The following is a 20,394-nucleotide window of genomic DNA, read 5'->3' on the forward strand; positions in this document are numbered from 1 at the left end:
AGTTGGTTATTGACTAGAAGCACCTCCAGCACTGTAACACCACCGCCACCAAAGGCTCAACAGTGACTGCTCCATAGCGCTCTCCTTGTTGTCTCCAACATCATTAGTGGTTGTCATGGACAGAACGGAGATGCACTGGTGTCTTCTCCAGCATCGCTGCTCCCTGGCTCATGTATGATAGCAATGGCTATGTCTGGTGGGGTGCCTAGGCACCCTTGCAGGTCATGTAGCGCACACCAGGGTAAAGTATTCATTGGGATAACGTGACACTTGGGAGACTCTCAATGGTGACTGGAGTTATGTGGTCTTCATCATCCGATTCCATTGTTCACTTAGAAATGGTCATCAGTGTGTGATGTGGTCAATCCCTCTGCATCTCTGATACAAACTGCTGAGGACTCTCTAAGCTCAGTGGTCACTTCTGCCTCGCAATGGCCGGTTGCTGTGGATTAATTGGTAGGTGTCATCTTGATCTCAGGATGTCAAAAATGTGAAAAGCCTGATGAGGAGGACTGTTTATGTACACATTCTAATTGAACCAGGAAATATGTTGGGCAACTCATGGATCAAAAACCTGCAATAAATTTAACCATTAAGTGTCTTGCTAGAAAAGAGCAGGTTCTGCAAAAAGTAATGCAATATTGAACAGGTGGACATGGACGCGTACAGATTGGTTTTCTCTCCCTGGCTTCAGTGATTTTCAATGGGCTTTTTAATACAGTTTTTCCCCTGATCCAATGTTATCAGAACAGGTTCTAAATTAACCACTGATCAGTGTAAAAAAGCTCATTGCATAGAATGGGTCAGCAAGACATCAGTGACAAATCACTTAAACCAGGAAAAGAACCAATCTGTATGTGTCCATAAGCCCAAATGGGTTCAGTGAGAAAGCACTGATGTGAATAAAGACTGAGTCCACCCTAAGAGAAGGTCACATTAAATTCACCTGTAAAGGTTAGAGAGAATTTTAGGTTCATCCTGAAATTTCACCCACAAGCCTAACTTTTTGTGTGTAGTATATATTTTGTCAATATTCTGCTGAGGCTGCCTTCATATGTGGCATTTTGAAACGCAATACAATAACTGAGGATAGGAGATTTGCCTAATTACATTGCTGTTAACTTCACGTTTGTAAACACAAATGTTAACACAGCCTTAGGATTAGTTTACCCGCTCTTGGGGGTAGGGGGGGGGGGGTTCTTGGACACATACGGAGCTCCAAATTTTTTCAGATTTCTCTCGTTGGTTTCAATAAGGTGTTGGATAGGATCAATGAAATGAACATGTGGTTGCTAGTATTGGCTTTCAAGGCTGCAGCCAAGTATCATATTCATGGTAAAGGCAGTATTTATCTCTGCTGGACCGATTCTCTACCCACGTTATACAGATATACTTATATTGGGGAAGTAACATTTATAAATCAAACTGTGAGCGCGGCCAAGTATGTTATTGTGTCGCTGCCAGTTATTTTAGGTGCTCCACCAGGTTACATGTGTTACTGGACGTGTAGTCTGTTCTCAATGACAAGTGTAAATCCCAACATGTCATTTCAAGGCAAACCAAAGTGTGGATGCAAATGGAAGTAGTACTCACCCTTCCCAAAACTAACTTGAAGTGTCACTCCATGTACCCAGTTTAGACATTTAGCAGATAAATAACCCACAGTTCTGCTGGGCTTTCCTCCATGTGTTCCATAGGTAATGCTAAGTAACACAAAAGTATCTGAACATGTCATCACCTGATTGATCACATGATTCATCACCCAGCATCAGCTACTGTGATAGCTTTAGCCCAAATAGGTTACTAGCCAGTAGTAAATCTGCCCCAAAGTCTCCTCAGAAGGTTACCTGCACATAAAGGTGTGTGATATCAGCCTGCATACTGTCCTCTATACTGTCCAGCCATACACCCTGCTCTATAATTTGCGGCCCGTGCAGTCAACTCACACATGGAGTCCACATAAATACATGAGGCCGTCTACCATCAGCCAAAACCAATATAGGTACATGTGCATGAGGCCTAAAACGACAAACTGCAGCAAAAATTTCAAGAATAAAGGGGTTGTCCATTTTACATCTCGTTTTTGTGTAATGTGTGTAGGACAGGATATTGGATGTATATTGGTGTTACCTATTAATAGTTCTGTGCTGCCTTTCTGAAATTTAAAGTAAAGCCCCTGGTTCAGAAATGTCTTTTACCTCATCAGCCAGACATGACTGTCCATAAAATGGCCGTAGATGGGAGGGTCATGTGATCTCGATCTGTCCAGGACCTTATGATAGTATTCAGTGTCATTACTGTTCTCTCCCTTATACTGTCACTATGGCAGTGACAGGGTAAAAAGTTATGAAGGGAGAAGATTCATAAGACGCCCCCTGTCTACAGTACAAGGGAGTGACAGTAATGAGGCTGAATACTATCATAAGGTCCTGGAAGGTAGATTGGTCACGGACAGTAAGAGATCACATGGACAGGAATAGCAGCTGATGAGGTAAAAGACACATTACAACTAGGAGCTTTACTTTATATTTCGGAAAATCCAAATTTTTGATAGATGTATATTTGGAGATAACCTAATATCCTGCCCCCCATATACATTTGGGGGAAAAAAACACTCTATAACAGTGATGGCGAGCCTTAGGTGGCACTCGGAGCCCTCTCTGTGGGCACCCAGGCCATCACCCCAGAATGGAGTTCACCAGACAGAACTCAAAGAATGCTGGCCCAACAATTCTTCCTGTACACGGGGACCCTGGGAAGAAGCTGCAATAGCCCAAATTTGCCCTCCTTTCAACTGCGTTTGTGTCCTAAGCAATAAATTACTGCCTAAATTGCTGTGCTGGCACTTTGCCATAAATAAGTGGCTTTTGGTTGAAGTTTGGGCACTCGTGATCTAAAAGGTTCGCCACCACTGACCTATAAGATTAAATAAAGCACATCACCCTCTTGATATCGCGTTATGAGGGCAATTCATACTGGATTCGTTAATATAAAGTTTACATCTCTTTGCCAGTTCTCCCATGATCATATGCCAATAGTCTTTTTCCTATAGCAAATATTTATTAAACCCTAGTAGTTGGTGGATGGAGTTGACCACCAAGGTTTTTTTTTTTCCTTGTATAAAGAAACCCAAAAACATATATAAAAAGTTACACATACAATAAAAAATAATCATCAAGAATCATAATTTGCACAACAACCACAGAAACTGAAATATAGCCGCTTACGATTTTTTTCAGCATAAAATAAAAAAAAAAAACAAATGGATATTAAAAGAAAGTTTCTTTTACTGTACATAAACATATTTTGTTTTGTCACTGACATAGCTGAAATGTGTCATCTGTATTTCCCCATTTAAGAAAGCTTGTATCAAAACCCACAAGGTGGTTTCAATGGATTCCAATAGTAGATATTGGTATATATATATATAAAAGGCATTGTACTCGGGATCAATACTGTACGGCAGGACTTCTGCCTCATATGGATTATGGCACACTGAAGTAACACCACATACAAAAGCCACACAGTCTCATGACACCCCTGTACAAATGACTGGGTGCAGGTGATGGGACCCCCACACACATACGCACTCACACAGTGTCTTCTATCAAAGTGCTTTTTTCCCCCCATCTTTTGACACTTTAGATATGACTATAAATACTCCCGGAGTTGAGAAACTTTGCCATTGAGAAGTTCCTTAATAGCAAATATCATCGGATTAAAAAGACAAGTAATACTCAGAGACCCAGATCAAGGTAGATACAGAGAGATTAAAAAAAAAAAATATTAATAAAACCGTTAAAACACTAAAGTCTTCTCCCTCAAAGTACAAGTGTCCAGGAGCGGGAGAAAGCAGCAACGTTCCCTTCCTAGTACACTTATAGACATGGTCACTGTGAACCGAGGGAGGGCCTTTCGCAAGTTACCAGACACGGATAAGACCCCACTGCAGGTCCTTCTCACAATAATATCACCATTAGAGAGAGTTTAGCAGCACTTAGCAAATGTGTACAGTGCCTTCCTCCATGAGTGGTACATATGGCTGCCCCATCTTGTAACATATGGCGGCCAGGTCTTGTGCAAATACCACTTGTGGAGTGTTTCAGGGTAAAAGGGGGATAAAGTGGACATCAAAAATAATCTATGAAAGGCAAGATTCCCTCCCTCTTTTTGACATCACTTGGACCAGGGTGGATGAGGAGTGTGGGGGCAGTGTGTGTATATGTGTTACATGAGGGGAGGTATATTATACACACGCGGACACGTAAAGGGGCGTTTTAGCTTTTCACGGCTTCTTTTTCTTTGTTTTCTGTGTCTTCTGGGTAAGCGTGCCAAGTCAATCTCTCCTCGTAAAATGCAATTACTATTTGTGGACACTTCACATTGGCTTCTTTTGCTAGCACCAGATCTGCTTCATCAGAATCTTTCCTGCAATAGAAAATAGGAGGCTTATGTACAAGGTTATCCCTATAAAGTATGACCAGTAGTAATATTGTAATTAAAGGGGTTGCCAAAGTATACCAAACTTTAACACGGCAAGTATAAGACCCTAATAGGATCACCCATATTAAATTTACCCTGATAAAGCTTCTGGATCACATCCTGCTGGCCTCCAGAAGAAGAAGGCGGCCGTGAATTAATCACTGTCTACACAGCCCCATATCAGTGTTTGGTGGGGGTGTGCAAAGGTATGGGATATATCACATCAACCACTGATTATGGTTATGCTGAGGGGGTTTGCATACAGTAATGTCTACACGGCCTCTTCCATCCATCAGAAACCAGTAGAGCAGGAGTCCAGCTGCCAGGGTGGTCACATGACCTGAGGCTCCAGTTGCCAAACAAGAGACTTTAACCTCTTAACGCTCAGCGTCCGATATATCGGACGCTGAGCGCAGTGACTTAGCGCTCAGCGTCCGATATATCGGACGCTGAGCTGATGCCGGTTCAGCTCAAGATCTGAGCCGAACCGGCATCGGGAAAGACGGGGTGCCGGCTGTAACTAATAGCCGGCACCCCAGTGTAACACCCGCGATCGGAGTTGTCTCCGATCGCGGGTGCTTAACCCGTTAAATGCCGCGGTCAGCGCGACCGCGGCATCTAACATGTATCTGGGGGATCTTTCCCCCACGATCGGCCCCCCCGAACCGTTTTCGGGGTGCGCCGATCGTTGCTATAGTAACTCTGGGGTCCGATCTGGACCCCAGAGTTACCTGCAAGAATTGCCAGTAAGATGGCGTCTGTGACGTCATCTTACTGGCACAGTGCCAGCCTATGCAAGTGTATAGGCTGACACTGATAATACTCTGCAATACATGAGTATTGCAGAATATTATCATGAAGAAGCAATCAGATGATTGCTTCTTCATGTCCCATGGTATAAAAGTGAAAAAGTAAAAAAAAAAGTTATTCAATAAAAAAATAAAGTCATAAATCACTAAAAATGCCCCAAACCCCCAAAACATATAAAGAGACATATAACTCAAAAAAAAGTCTAAATCATAACACAAACCCCACATATATAGTATCACCGCGTCCGTAACAACCCGTAGAATAAAAGTAAATCATTATTGAACCCGCACGATAAACGCCGTAAAAAAAAACTGTTATAAACCCTCCAAAAATTATGATTTTTACCTTTTCAATCCCACAAAAAATGCTATAAAATGTGATCAAAAAACCATATGTACTGCGACATGATACTGGTGCAATGTACAACATGTCCCGCAAAAAACAAGCCATCAACCAGCTCCGTAGCCAAAAACGTAACAAAGTTATGCCACTTGGAAGACGGCAATACATAAATGATAGATTTTTCCCCACATTAGGGTTTTGTTTGACAAATTTAGTAAAACGTAAGAAAATATATTCAAGTCTGGTATCCCCGTAATCGTATCAACCCATAGAATAAAGATAACATGATTATTAGTCTATACGGTGAACACCAAAAAAAAAAGAAGTAAAAAATCCAGTACAGAATTGATGCTTTTCTACTCCTGTCCTCAAAAAACGTTCCTAAATTTTCAACAATAGGTGATACAAACCCCAAAATGGTAACATTGGAAAAAGCATCTCATCCCGCAAAAAAAATGGCATCACATGGCCCCAATAACGAAAAAGCGAAAATTTTATAGCCTTCAAAAGGGGCCAATGAGAAAACTAAAATCCTGGCAGCTGCAGCGCCCTCCTTCCCTTCTGCACCTCGCTGTGCCCCCATAACACAAGTCACAGCCACATGTGGGGGGTCTTTGTACTCAGGAGAAATTGCAGAACAAATTGTATGGTGGGTTTTCTCTTTTTATCTTTTGGAAATGTGTAAATTTTAGGGCTAAATGAACGTATAAGGGAACAATATGACCATTCTAAATTTCACCTCCATTTGATTCAATTACTATGAAGATCTCAAGGGGTTAACAATCTTCGTAAAAGCTGTTTCTGATAGCTTGAGGGGTGCAGATTTGAAAATGGGTTGGTTATATAGGGGGTTTTGATGCTAAATATGTAAAATTTCATTCCAAACTGTATTTATCCCCAAAATAGTCAATTCTGAAAATCCGGAAAAGCGATATTCTATTTGTAAGCCGCGTGACATCAAAATAAATTATCCAGACATTTCAGAAATTATGAAAATGTAAAGTAGACAAATGGGAAATGTTATTCAGCAACTTATTTAGGTGGTAAATCGATCTGCCTGAAAACGCAATGATTTTGAATTTCGAAAATGGCAAATTTTTCCAAAAATTTATCATATTTTCTTTTTTTTTGTAAATAAATGCAAAACTTATCAGCCAAAATTTACCACTAAAATGAAGTACAACATGTGGGGAAAAAACAATCTCAGAATCGCTTTGATAAGTAACAGTGTTCAAAAGTTATAACCGTATAAAGAGACGCAAGTCAGAATCCAAAAAATCGGGCTGAGCCTTAAGCTACAAAATGGCTGCGTCCTTAAGGGGTTAACAGGGGTAAGTATAATAATGATTACCCTACAAGGGTGTTAAATTTACCCTGTTAAAGTTTAGCATAAGTAGCCCACCCCTGTAACTATATTATATACAAGTATAGGCGGTCCTTGTTCAAAGGAAACCTACTATCAGATATCTATAAAGGTTGGTCTGATGGTAGGTTGCCACCTAAACTCTTTAGCTAATATTATCTACACTAAACTACAGCTTATCTTACTAATCTGCTCATTTCTGGAGAGGTTACTCGGGCTGGAGTAACCTCTCCGTGAATCGGGAGCAAAGCCTACTCCATGCCACAGTAGCCTCTGCTGTCCCTGCCTACCTGCTCGTCCCATGGCACGCTGTCTCACTGACTACGGGTCCTAGATGCCACTATGTGCATGCGCTCTGCAAAGACTCATATCTATGCACATCAAATGCGCAGTAGCTCAGGTTTCGGGCCCCCCAGTCAGTGAGGCAGTGTGCTGGAAGGCAAGGACAGCAGAGGCTACTGGGGAATAGAGTAGCCTTTGCTCCTGCTCCTCGGAGAGGCTACTCCACGCCCCATTAGCCACTCCAGAAATTAGTTTATTAGTTAGATAACTTGTAGTTTAGTGTAGATATGTGTATAGTATTATCTAAAGATAGATTCTTCTGTGACCACTGGTGACGCTCTCTAGATACATTACTTTAGTCCCACGGCTGCAATGATCAGCTGTAAGGTGTCCGTAATGAAGTTTTATGATAATTTTTGTTCCGATGACAGCACAAAATTTTGAAAATCAAAGAAATTTGTCTGGAGCTACAATTAAAAAATATACCAGTTGCATACAAATTCAACTTAAGTACAAACCTAAAGAACCTTAATATCCCGGGGACTGTCGGTATACTACCTGGCACAGAGCTGGGCATGTCTTAAACATCATCATAATATGTAGTGTAATTTTCAGATGAAAAAAAGCTGAGTACAGCTCGGTCTATTTTAGTAAATATACACCACAGAAATCATAGGAAGCCGACACTTACCATTTCATTAGAAACATGAGCTCGCCGCAGGAATCTGTGGCCCCGATAATCTTTTCAGGTTCCAGTCCCCTTTCAAAACCTCGAGCAATGTCATTACTCTGCAACAGATTAAAAAACAGAAAAATCTTCATGACTAAACTGCAGGTAAGTATTGTATCACATGTAAAGAGCATCAAGAAACATCTCCTAAGCTAGAACCAAACACATACCTAGACCGTCTTCCCTTAAATGGGATGGCACCATCTCAGGCATTTATGGCATTTCCACAGCATAGTTCCCACTTCTATCTCTACCTGTGCCACAGCTACTTTGGATAGAGGTGGTTATACATACTGTCCTTAAGTCTCTGAAAACAGCCATTGACACGGCCACAGATATGACATCTGTATATGACATTTATGTGTCCAAGTTGAAAATCCCACAAACCCTGATGGACAAATATACTAGTATTTTAGGAACATGGCCTTACCTCTCTCCTCCTTTTTGCCCGAATCTCATCGCTCCCGGCTTTTCTTTTGGTGGTTTCCGTCTTGGCTTTGGGTTCGGCTTCTTTGCCTTTCTTGTACTTTTTCATAAATTCAGAGATCAGATCTGGGCAGTCGAGGTTCCCTTCAGGCTCCCATGTGTTATGTTCTCTGTTTTGGAGAACATTATATCAGATGAAACCTATATCTAGTAACTTGCCCTTCACCTGCACAAAATCATGTGTTCTCAGGCTGCAAACAGATTCTTGTCCTGTTTGTCATCAACGTGAGTTCTGCTGACATGCTGAAGACAGCAAGGACTGTCCGAAACACAATCTCGGCAAGGAATAGGACCTGCTCTTAGTTTTGTAGCTTGGGAAGTTTATTGAAACAGTGGCGACATATCGGTGTGAACCATCTTCATCAAGCAATTTAACAAGTGAACCAATCTTCACTTGTTAAATTTATTCAATAGAAGCAGCCAACCACCATACTTGGTCATCCATGTCAGTGTTCAGTGTCTCACTCTGGTCATGTAGTGAGAGGGAATAGAGACTAATGACTGGGGTCCTTGTACAGGTGATAAATATCCACTGAGGGACAACCCTATGACATGCACGACTTACAAATCCCTCCTGCAATAACATCTTATCACTGGGTGTTCCAGATTCATTTTATAAGACAACCCCTTTAAGGAGTTGTTCATCCGATAACTTACTCCGAGAAGCCTTTCCATTTAAGGAGATATTCTACTTGTCCTTTGGCTACTCTTCGATCGAGGACCTTTTCTACCACATATTCTTCTTCTTCAGAGGAAGAGGAGGCGTCAGACGCTTGTTTGCTCTTTTTTCCCATGTTGTTGCTACTGGTCTCTCTCTCCTCTAAATGAACGGGGAGAAATGAAAAACATATATATAAAATATATAAATTGGAAGTGAATATAAAGAAAAGAAGATATAGCCAATTATTGATATTATACAAAACAATAGACACTAAGTAATATTACATAAGTTCAAAGGCAGTGTCCAGTTTCACTAATTTGATATTTGCTCCAGGTGGTAATAAAGTTAGTAATACTTAGCTCAGTCCTTGCCCCCAATCCAGCTCGGCTGCTCCTATCACCGGTGACTTTATGTCGACAACCACATGCCCGCCACTGCTGTTCACACCTCGTTTTAACCCTCCATTGTAAGGATACATTGGGTGGATTACCAACTTGTTTTTACAACAGAGCGCTAGGACCTATTCCACTAAAAGCAGGAGGCATCTCCCAATTGAGGAATATGGACAGTAACATCACATGGGACCTCCATAAGCATGCACTCAACTGAGGTCAGAGATGGATGCCATATAGTTGTATGCTATTATGGCCTCCTCTGAGCATATAGGCTATTTTTTAATACCCCCTCGAGCCAATAGTGTTACACCAGAATTAAAACATTCAAAAATTTAACAAATGGAATTTTAATATGCACGTTAATCAAAAGATCAGACTTAAAAAAAAAGGCAAGGATGGTGCCATGGGCTTGCCCATGGCGAGCCTATGTTCTGCGAGCCACATACTTTATATTTCACAAACTGTGTTTTTTTTTTATTTAAGTGTTTGGATTGGATGGAAATTATTCAACTCACAAACAGTAGGAAAATGTCTTCATTTGTGGGAATTGAACACAGATACAAGTAATAGGGGGCACGGACACAATGTACCCCACACCAGATCAAAAGGATTGTTCCCCAAATCATATAACCCCAGAAAGAAGAGGAAACAAAAAAACTAATTGCACAAAGCATAACATAACACTTTTTTTGATTAATTAAAACAAATTCATTTAAAAAGACAACATACACAGACAAATTCCACCAATGGTCAAAATGACTAAATACACATAATATATACATCACATTAAACCTGTATAGAGGGATAGAAGGTCTAGTCCTCAGAGCAAGTCAAGGGATTTGCTTACAAACAAGTATTGCACATTACCCAGAGGAATAACAGAGGACAGGGGGGACACATACACAGGTATATACAGACTAAGGCCACATTCACACAGCCATATGGGGGAAAGTATGTACGGCCGAGGTATATACACCGTATACAAGCCCCTCATAGCAGGAAATGGGCGCACGGCACGGCGCACTACGCTACGGTGGGCACATCATCGTGTGAATGTAGCAAGGCAAAACACATGACGGATGGTGTCTACTCTTGGTCCGTATATACCTGTGTATGTGTCCCTTGTCCTCTGTTATTCCTCTGGGTAATGTGCAAATCCCTTGACCTCAAGGACTAGACCTTCTATACCTCTATACACGCTGCTGGGATCTATGTGTTATGTATATTTAGTTATTTTATGTTTTCTACATTTTGTTTTTTAATTTGTTTCTTAATTTTGTTATTTGTGGGAATTGTAAAAGCTGGATTACCATAGACTTCTACTAATACCTAGTTGGCTGTAACCAGGTAAGGGCCAGTTCACATCTGCGTTTTGCTTTTAGTTTTGCAACGTTAATAACAGATGATTGACAGATCCGTTTTTCTCCATTATTTTCAATAGATTTGTAATGGTGTCCATTAGTATCTGTTTATACATCATCCGTTAGGCCTTCAGTTATTTGAGCAGATAGTTGGACGTAAACTACAGCACTATGATGTCCATATGAAGTTACAGATAGCTAATGAAAGACTTATTTCCATCCCTAATTTAACCCCTTTACTATGGCCATATGGTTACTTACGCCCTATCAGTACATGCCCTGTGTAGATGGCATGTACAATAAATATATATATATATATATATATATATATATATATATATATATACATACACACACACACACATCATGACAGTGTCAAATTTTAAACCGTCATATCTCCAATTCTGGTGTCCTATTAAAGAGGAGAATCTCCTTAATGATATATCAGGACTTTGTTTGTAGGTGAAAAAAACCCTGGAGACATTTACATTGTAAATCAGTTTCCTTTTTTTTTAACTGGAAAAAGAGTAGTTCAAGCTTCGTCATTTCTGGCATCCAAAAAACGGATGACATCAAAAATTGCATTGATTTCAATTCTATTGAACAAATCAATTTCAATTCTATTGAACTTTTTTAAGTGGAAGCTAGAAATGGAAATCTGAATGGAGCCTAACGGATATTAATAGGAGACAGTATTTTTGTTTTTTTTAAACTGATTTGTCAAAAAAAAAATCTGATATTTTGCACATTTAGTGTCTGTTAATACATCCATTAAAATTACAATTGGCTATTGAAAAAACGGAAACTTAAATGAAAAGCAAAAATAAAGATGTGAACTTAGCCTAATTAATTATTAACTTTAATGCATCCTGGCTTCCAACAAATGGTCAGACCTAAGATAGTGTTAATATGCTGTGTTTAAAAATGCAACGTTATCTGGCAAAATTCATGTTGCTCATTGCCAAACACAAGCGTTTAGGTATAAGTGTATCTGTTATCGGGACAAGATTTGCATCGTGTTTAGTAAGCGCAAACGTCACGTGTGAACGCAGCCTAAACAGAATTCAAATCCAACGTGTGAAGCAGACCAGTGATAAATGGTTCGCATGCATCTATTACGACCCATCTTTTCTCCTGGTGCGCTGAACTCAAATTTTGACTATAGCGCCCGACATAACATTATAAACTGAAAATAAGTGATTGTAATTGGCCAGTGGTATATGATTAATTAGGGTAGAACTGCCTTCTTCTTTTTATAGGTCTCATACCTTATATACATTACATCCAGCTCCTTATACAGGAGGCTAGTTACTTCCTCCATTATATTAGCTCATGGATGTTGTACAGACAGTATTCTAGACACAAAAGAAATTATTGCTACAATGTTCAACTATAATATACTTTCTGCCATCAGGTAACTTGCACCCAGGGATGGAAGGGTTAAGCTAGATGTTCCCCTCCTCCTCCATCTGGCTGTGAGGAGAGAAGAGCTGCAGAAGCAGCCTGGCCTCCCTTCCCCCCACAGGTTGGTGGGGGAGGGAAAGGAAATGGATACAGCAGATACAGATAGAGCCTCTGTAGAGGAGAGCGGCCACATTACATAGGCAGGAAGCCAGACATGTCCTACGCCATGACCATCCCCAGCTGACTGCAGAGGGGACCCCCTACATGACATTACGATAAGTGGTCTCTACAGAGGGCCTGTGCACATATGGTGGAACTAAAAAGCTGCTCTGATAGAGGCGGTGGTCTGCTCATAGAGAGGTTTCCCGTGTAGGCAGCAAAGTAACATTTGGTGATATAGGATGTGGCAGTGCCATGAACTTCTAACTATGTATTGGCATCACTGTTTTAGGCCGCAGTGACACAATGCTTTTGCATCGCATCTAGAAACTCATCACATACACGTGCGTTTTAGGAGGAGTTTGCTATGCAAACACATAGTAAGAACTCAGACATCAGCAGTGTCTTTATATCCCAACTTTACTTCCCTTGACTTGAACTGGCGAACATAATAGGGATCTAGGTGAATAGAGGGATTTTATATGAAAGAGTAGTTATAGGTCCCGCCTCAGGACTATTTCTAAGGGTAGATCAGTTTTTTGGAACAAAGAGAACACGGATTCCCTAAATTCAATACCATGTAATGGATCAGTGCCCTAAATGAACAGTAGGTCGATTTTGATGCAAATTTTGTTGGTGAAAAACTGGTACAGCCATAAAATCCATACATACCCTAATATATCAGTGTTTGTCCTAAAACACAGACTGTACAGAAAACTGGTGGAGAAGGCAGAATGAATCTCCCCCCATCAGTTTTTATTGTTATCCTAAGATCTGAAGAGCTTGTTGTACTGATATGTGGAGTTTCTTAAGTAAAAAGGCATGAGACACTACTGGCACATCATGTAGATTCTAGCGGGACTAGAAAACTATTTCAAATCTTTGGGATTATCCTAAATCTCCTCCAACAACAGATGTTTGCATTAAGGATTGGGAGAGATGGATTTCAACAAGGCCATTCCTCTGTAGGAGGGAAATCACTGCCAGTCGTATCCGACTTTTTCCTTTATCCCAATGGAAAATACAGGCAGGTTCAACTTATACACAGGGCAGAGAAAGGGCTCATCACATTAATTCCCTGCCTTAGGCTTCCTACTTGTGTACAGGCCGCAGACTATTGGACATTGGAGCGTGAGGTCCGCTTCTTTACGAATGCTGATAGAAAAGGGTCCCCGAACCGCAAACCTGGACATGCACATGACAGGGAAAGGAAAAGCATTTTTGCTTCAAATTTTTCAATAAAGTTGGTATGGGATTTTTACAAATCCCATACACCACACTTCTACTGTATTACGCAGTGGATTTACCTCATGGAAACCACACGCAGCAAATCTGTGTGTGTGCGCCCTAAGGCTACATTCACACAAACGTGGGGGGGGGGGGGGGGCGTAAATACGGTGTATATACTCCCCCCATACACTACGGGAGCGGTACGGTGCTGCACACATGTCCTATCTTTCGACGTAATGCAGCGCCGTACACTGTGTATTCCTGCGCTCATAAGCCGTACTATGGTACCGCGGGCTTATATCATGTGAATGTAGCCTAAGGTCGCGGGCTACACAGTGGCACTGGCTGAGAACTCCCAAAGCATGTCTGGTAGAATCAACATCAACTTATGGGAATACATATTATGATATCTAAAGAGATTGTATGATCTGACTGGCCGGTCTGGGGGTCCCTGCATAGCCGGCCACGGGAGTAAGGGGGTCCCTGCATAGCCGGCCACGGGAGTGAGGGTTGGTCGCCGCATAGCCGGCAACGGGAGTGAGGGTTGGTCGCCGCATAGCCGGCAACGGGAGTGAGGGGGGTCGCCGCATAGCCGGCAACGGGAGTGTGGGGGGGTCGCCGCATAGCCGGCAACGGGAGTGTGGGGGGGTCGCCGCATAGCCGGCAACGGGAGTGTGGGGAGGTCGCCGCATAGCCGGCAACGGGAGTGTGGGGGGGTCGCCGCATAGCCGGCAACGGGAGTGTGGGGGGGTCGCCGCATAGCCGGCAACGGGAGTGTGGGGGGGTCGCCGCATAGCCGGCCACGGGAGTGTGGGGGGGTCGCCGCATAGCCGGCCACGGGAGTGAGGGGGGTCGCCGCACAGCCGGCCACGGGAGTGAGGGGGGTCGCCACACAGCCGGCCACGGGAGTGAGGGGGGTCGCCACACAGCCGGCCACGGGAGTGAGGGGGGTCGCCGCACAGCCGGCCACGAGAGTGAGGGGGGTCGCCACACAGCCGGCCACGGGAGTGAGGGGGGTCGCCGCATAGCCTGCCACGGGAGTGAGGGGGGTCGCCGCATAGCCTGCCACTGTAGTGAGGGGGTCGACGCATAGCCTGCCACAGGAGAGAGGGGACTCTCACCTACACCAGAATAACCCCTTTTTATTCTTGTGAAAAAAAAGACATAGAAAAGTCAAAAATATGAACATATTTTGAATAAAATGGCAGAATTCTACCATCCTAAAGACCTATAAAAATCACAATCATTGTACATAACATGAAATTAAATCTACATTCAGCATGTTGTACCTGTGGGGGTCTCAGTGACGTCCATTATCTACGTCTGATATGGGTTGAGCCGGAAAACTTAAGTTGTAAAAGAAAAAAAAAACATTTGACAGATATTCATGTGAACGGTATCAGGTCATGGTATAAGAAGCGATGCTCCAATCTGGAGCCATTACAACCAGGTTATGAGGGAATTACATTACAACTGCTTTGTAAGGGGTTGATTTACCATGGAGTTCCCAAATAAACTGGTTTGAAAGTCTCCAAGCCAAAGCTCCACATTAATAATCATACATAATAATACATCTCATATAAGGCCAACTCAGTGATTATACACAAACAACCTTAAAATGCAATTTATTACAGGTCTTACATAAAACGCGTGGTCAGATTTGCACCATTCTGAATTACATGCACCTTTCTAAGGCCCAGTTCACACAACCGCTTTTGACCTCACTTATTCAGTAACTAAAATGATTATAACAGAAGTGAATGGATTTCAATGGCTTTTAATGGCTTCCATAAATTGAGCAGAAAATTGAAATGAAACTGCAGCGCCATTATTTTCTGTCTCAAGTGATGGGAGATAGTAATGGAGGTCCAGACGCAGGTTCTGTTTTGTCTAGGAAAGGAAAAAAAAAGTCTTACTTGGTGTTCAATATTCGAACTTTTTTATTACACCTTTTAAAAGCACCAAAAATTGGTGCAGAAAAAAACACTTAAAAAATCTGTAAAAGAACTTTTCATCTGATTTGCACAAATCTGTGTGCCCTATATAAATAAAGGAATTATTATTATTATTATAAAATGTGTGCAGATTTATCAATAACGCATAACACCAACAACTATAGCCCCCCCCCCCCCCCCCAAAAAAAAAAAAATCAGCAAAATGAAACAAACACAGGAAACAAATCATACATGTCTGCCCTAAACTTATACGGTGTTACTCCAATCCAGGTAAGTCTATTTGTCCTAGCATTAGGAATCAGCGGACACTCCCTAGAAATGCAGATGTGATAAATTGCGTTATTTTATTTGCTCTTCAGTCTGGTTTTGGTTTCCTGATTCTATTCAGAATAAGATTAACATGTGAATAAATATCTGGGTTGGGTATAGGTCCCCCCTGTCAGGTGTACACAATGAATCAGTGACACTACATACTACAGTAACACATATGTAATGAGGAAGGGGCAGAGCTCTCTACATAACAATACAGTCAGCACTTGTAGCATCGCACATACAACGTATAACAATGGCATAGAGACGTCATGCTGGCCATATTGTGTGCGACAAGAGCAGGCGTCACCACAAACAATCTGCCCTGCACCCTCCAGACCAGCAGTGGTAGATCGGTGATGACTGCCCATTATATTAATTCCATTTACACGTGCCAATCATTGTGTGTACAGGGGGCAAATGATCAATAACGCAATCACCTGTCCCCGTACTGTCTGGGGGGATGTACTTATTATTTGTATCCACATAAACAATGTAACCAGCCAAGAAATAAGCGTGGCCAGACAGAGTGATAACTAAGATGTGTCTCCCAGTAATACGTGGAGCAAATTAATCATAAGACGAGATCTTACTGCAGTTTTTTATAGCGTCATAGGAGCTCTTTAATTGTCAGATATATCATAGAGACGTATTACAGCTTGATAAATGTGGTACATGAGGTGTTAATGTCTGCAGTCCATATGCAACAATTTAGTTAAAAAGTTTCCAATGTTTCCAATGTATTTCCTGTGCCACTGAGATGCTTGAGTGGATTTCTGATAATGATACATCCCGTCCCCCTGTGTCCAGGATTCTGCCATCACTCTGTGCAGATCCATTACTGGAAGGATTTTTAGTTGTGCAGCCCCTGAGGGATCTCCTCTCCCCGGACATGAAGATTAGATGATGAGGAGCCTGTGATCCCCTCCCTTCCTACAGACACCTCCTGTGGGGTTCTCCATCGTCATCCTCCCCCTTCTTCTGAAATTTGGTAGAATTAGAATCAGAAATAAGTCCCGGTGCAGGGAATTGGGCCGAATCACAATACTACATACATTTTCCATCTATGGTCAGTCCATGTATTTCTTGATACATACAGGAATGGATCCTAGCGCAGCTTTGTAGGAACCACGACTATGTGGAGTAGAATATGATAAAGTGTTTGGAATCAGATCTTGTCACAAGAAAGCAAAGATTATTTACAACTGAACTACTACAGCTTTATATAACACAGTAGTTCTGGGCTCTTCCCATCACTGTAATAATGGCTGACGTCTAGCATATACTGTAGGCTTTGCTCACCTTTGCCGCAAGCTTTCATGTGCATTGTAATAAGGAGATGTGTAAGGGCCAGTTCACACCTCTGTTATTTCATCAGTTTGTGGAGACTACACAGATATCATGGAAAATGTTATGTGTGTTCTATGGGGTTAACCACGCTTGATACAAAATGATTGATGAAACAAGCAAGATGTGAATAAGGCTCAGTATCTGGGCGCACACATCCATAGAGCGCAATTATCTAATGGAGGCTCTCCTATGGGGATGGCCTATGTCCATGTATCCCATATACAGTTCCTTCCTTACAATGGGACTCTATTCTCCTACCGTGTTGGTCATACATTTCAGCCATCTGTCTAGGTGGTGGTGGTGGGGGGTTATGTAGAGGGGTCAGACAGCCATAATACATCCATATCATAGATAATGTTATGGCTACAAATCACATGCCAACTGTGGATGAAATGCCTCAGCGTTACATGAGCCCCTACTACAGTGATGTCCTCTATTCAGGGGAATTGGCATAATGCAGAAAAACAACTTTAAATGTTGCGTATAAATGACCTGTAAGGCTTCATGGGAGCGGAGAAGAGTCACACCGAGACGCATGACTTTCCTCCAACCCCTTGACTCCATACATATCATGTAAATACGGTGTTCAAATTTGTTTTTCAGCATAATTGTGATGTAATAGAATATATCGATCCTGTATAACAGGTTGTGTTGGTTCTAAATCCTCATGAAAGGTTTCCTTTAGGCCCCAGGCACACGACCGTATGGTCTTTTCTGTTCTGTATATACAGCTGTATTCTTGCCGTAAATATGGTATCCATATAAAATATGGTGGGCTGGCAAATGATGGCTGACAGAATGCAGCTCCCACTGGTTCTGAATACTGCACGTATATACGGCAGCATGCGGTGCACAGCTGTATGCAGCATGTATTTAGCCCATATTTTATACGGTCCCATTGACCGTACGGAACTGAAATTCAGAATTATATAGATGTATTTTAATAATAGTTTTTCCCCGTTGGTGTGAATTGTACATAATCTTTCCCATTTAGTAGATGTACATGGACGTATAATTGTGTGTGTGTTATCTGGCTGGAGCTTACAATTTACATGTAGGGCTATAGGATAATGTTGGGAACATAAAACTGACAATGTCATGCGCCAACATCACATAAATGCCAGGCACATGAAAGCTTGCCATCATAGACCACATGCAGCAGCGCCTTATATGCAATTTTAGTATCTGTCGCTCGATGGTGGTCGGTCTGTGTAGCGAGCGCTGACCAGATTTCACGTGACTGTGAGCAGTATATTTGTATATGATGTAAGGAGACCCTTCTTTCCCTGCTGCATTCATGATAACAGTGTCACCACCGTTGTTCTCATGGAAAGAAGGGACCCCTTGCATCATATTACTATAATGTTTGGGAGTCCCATCCTTTGCACTATGGCAGCCAAGAAACGTTATGTTTTTTCACATACTGACCACCACATTTGGACTTGCCATCCAAATCGGATGGATATACTGGGAGTGTCATGGCAACACAGAAGTCACTCTTTCCGGGAAGCACCATGACCCTATGATCTATAGCACCTTCCATGTGATGAATTGATACATAGCCATAAAGGTAAAATACCGCCAAATAGCAAAAAGATTGGAGCGGTCTGCGACCTGCACCAAGATCCAGTTCCCATCCGTGCTCAGCCTTATGGGTTTTTTTCCTCCCCAATCTATTTCCATTCCGTTTTTTTTTACACCTTTTATTCGAAAAAGGTTGAAAAAAAAATTAAATAAACAGCTAGAAAATAATGGAAACCGGAAACTAACTGGCACTAATGGAAAGCATCTTATCCTTTATTAACGGATCCATATAAAGCTGAGCTATTACTGCATCCGTATTCTGTAACATCTGTTTAAATTACAGGTTGCGTGTGTGTGTGTGTGTGTGTGTGTGTGTGTGTGTGTGTGTGTGTGTGTGTGTGTGTGTGTGTGTGTGTGTGTGTGTGTGTGTGTGTGTGTGTGTGTGTGTGTGTGGGGGGGGGGGTGCGTTTTTACATTTTTTTTAAAAAGCAAGACAAAACGCAGATGGGAAGCGGATGGTGCCTACACTGGGGGCAGGTCAGGTCATCAATTTAGTTTTATTGGTGTGACCACTGCCCATCATTGTACGTGCTAGAGCAGCCCTGCTGTACAGCAATCCCCCCATTCACACATGCTGGGAGTAGTAGTGCATATGCTAGAGCAGCCCTGCTGTACAGCAATCCCCCCCATTCACACATGCTGGGAGTAGTAGTGCATACGTTAAAGTAGCCCTGCTGTACAGCAATCCCCCCATTCACACATGCTGGGAGTAGTAGTGCATGTGCTAGAGCAGCCCTGCTGTACAGCAATCCCCCCATTCACACATGCTGGGAGTAGTAGTGTATATGCTAGAGCAGCCCTGCTGTACAGCAATCCCCCCCATTCACACATGCTGGGAGTAGTAGTACACATACAGACACAATCCCCGCCATCCCCCGGTACCTGCTGTCTGCACGCCTTCGCCCTGGCACCGGCAGCCGCGCTACGCCCCGCCCCCTGTGCAAGAAGCCGCTAAGGACGGCGCCCTGTGATTGGCTCCTCGTCCTGATCAGACTCCCCCTCCCCCCACACAAGTACCGGCACCGTCTCCTATCAATGAAGCGCGGTTTATCACACGACCGCTACACCGGGAGCCGGCACTGCTAACTCACCTTACCCAAAGACAACCGATAACCTCGGCCTCACTACAGTACCACTGCCGCTACCGGAGAGGAGCTCTGCGCAGCGACCAAACCCCGCCAAAAACAACGCAAGGCGCGCATGCGCAGTAACTCCCCCACTTCCTCCCCGGTGCGGTAACCTACAACACGCCGAGGTCCCCCACCACCCAGTTATAGAGAATGAACTCATTCAGCCAGTCACTACCCCGGGACGGATAGCCCGCTCATAGACATAGCGCCACCGTGCTTTACACTACACAAAGACTAACGATTAAAATATTGACTGACAGCCTCTTAGACCAATCAGATAAGCGTCGTTAATGGGCGTCGCCAATTTCCCTTTGACGGTAACAAAAGGGGCGTGTCGTTAATGTTTCTCCAATCAGAGACG

The 20,394-nt window shown here is 42.6% G+C and overlaps 1 protein-coding gene across 3 annotated transcripts; it reads right to left on the reverse strand.

Annotated features, from left to right (window-relative positions):
• Nucleotides 1-3,409: 3,409 nt before the first annotated feature.
• Nucleotides 3,410-20,155, reverse strand: CBX5 (chromobox 5). 3 transcript variants are annotated; one of them, XM_072134660.1, is made up of 6 exons: nt 19,995-20,155; nt 14,995-15,051; nt 9,153-9,315; nt 8,440-8,605; nt 7,971-8,068; nt 3,410-4,428 (listed from the first exon to the last, which is right to left on the reverse strand). In XM_072134660.1, the coding sequence occupies exons 2-6, from the start codon at nt 15,017-15,019 to the stop codon at nt 4,278-4,280; spliced, it is 603 nt and encodes a 200-aa protein (XP_071990761.1). In that variant the 5' UTR covers nt 15,020-15,051; nt 19,995-20,155; the 3' UTR covers nt 3,410-4,277. The 3 variants fall into 3 exon arrangements, with proteins under 3 accessions (XP_071990761.1, XP_071990763.1, XP_071990762.1); XM_072134662.1 differs by having other exon boundaries at nt 20,000-20,154; XM_072134661.1 differs by lacking the exon at nt 19,995-20,155 and adding an exon at nt 19,786-19,906.
• Nucleotides 20,156-20,394: the final 239 nt, after the last annotated feature.

This window comes from Engystomops pustulosus, chromosome 2 (assembly GCF_040894005.1).
Source record: "Engystomops pustulosus chromosome 2, aEngPut4.maternal, whole genome shotgun sequence".
Lineage (NCBI taxonomy): Eukaryota > Metazoa > Chordata > Amphibia > Anura > Leptodactylidae > Engystomops > Engystomops pustulosus.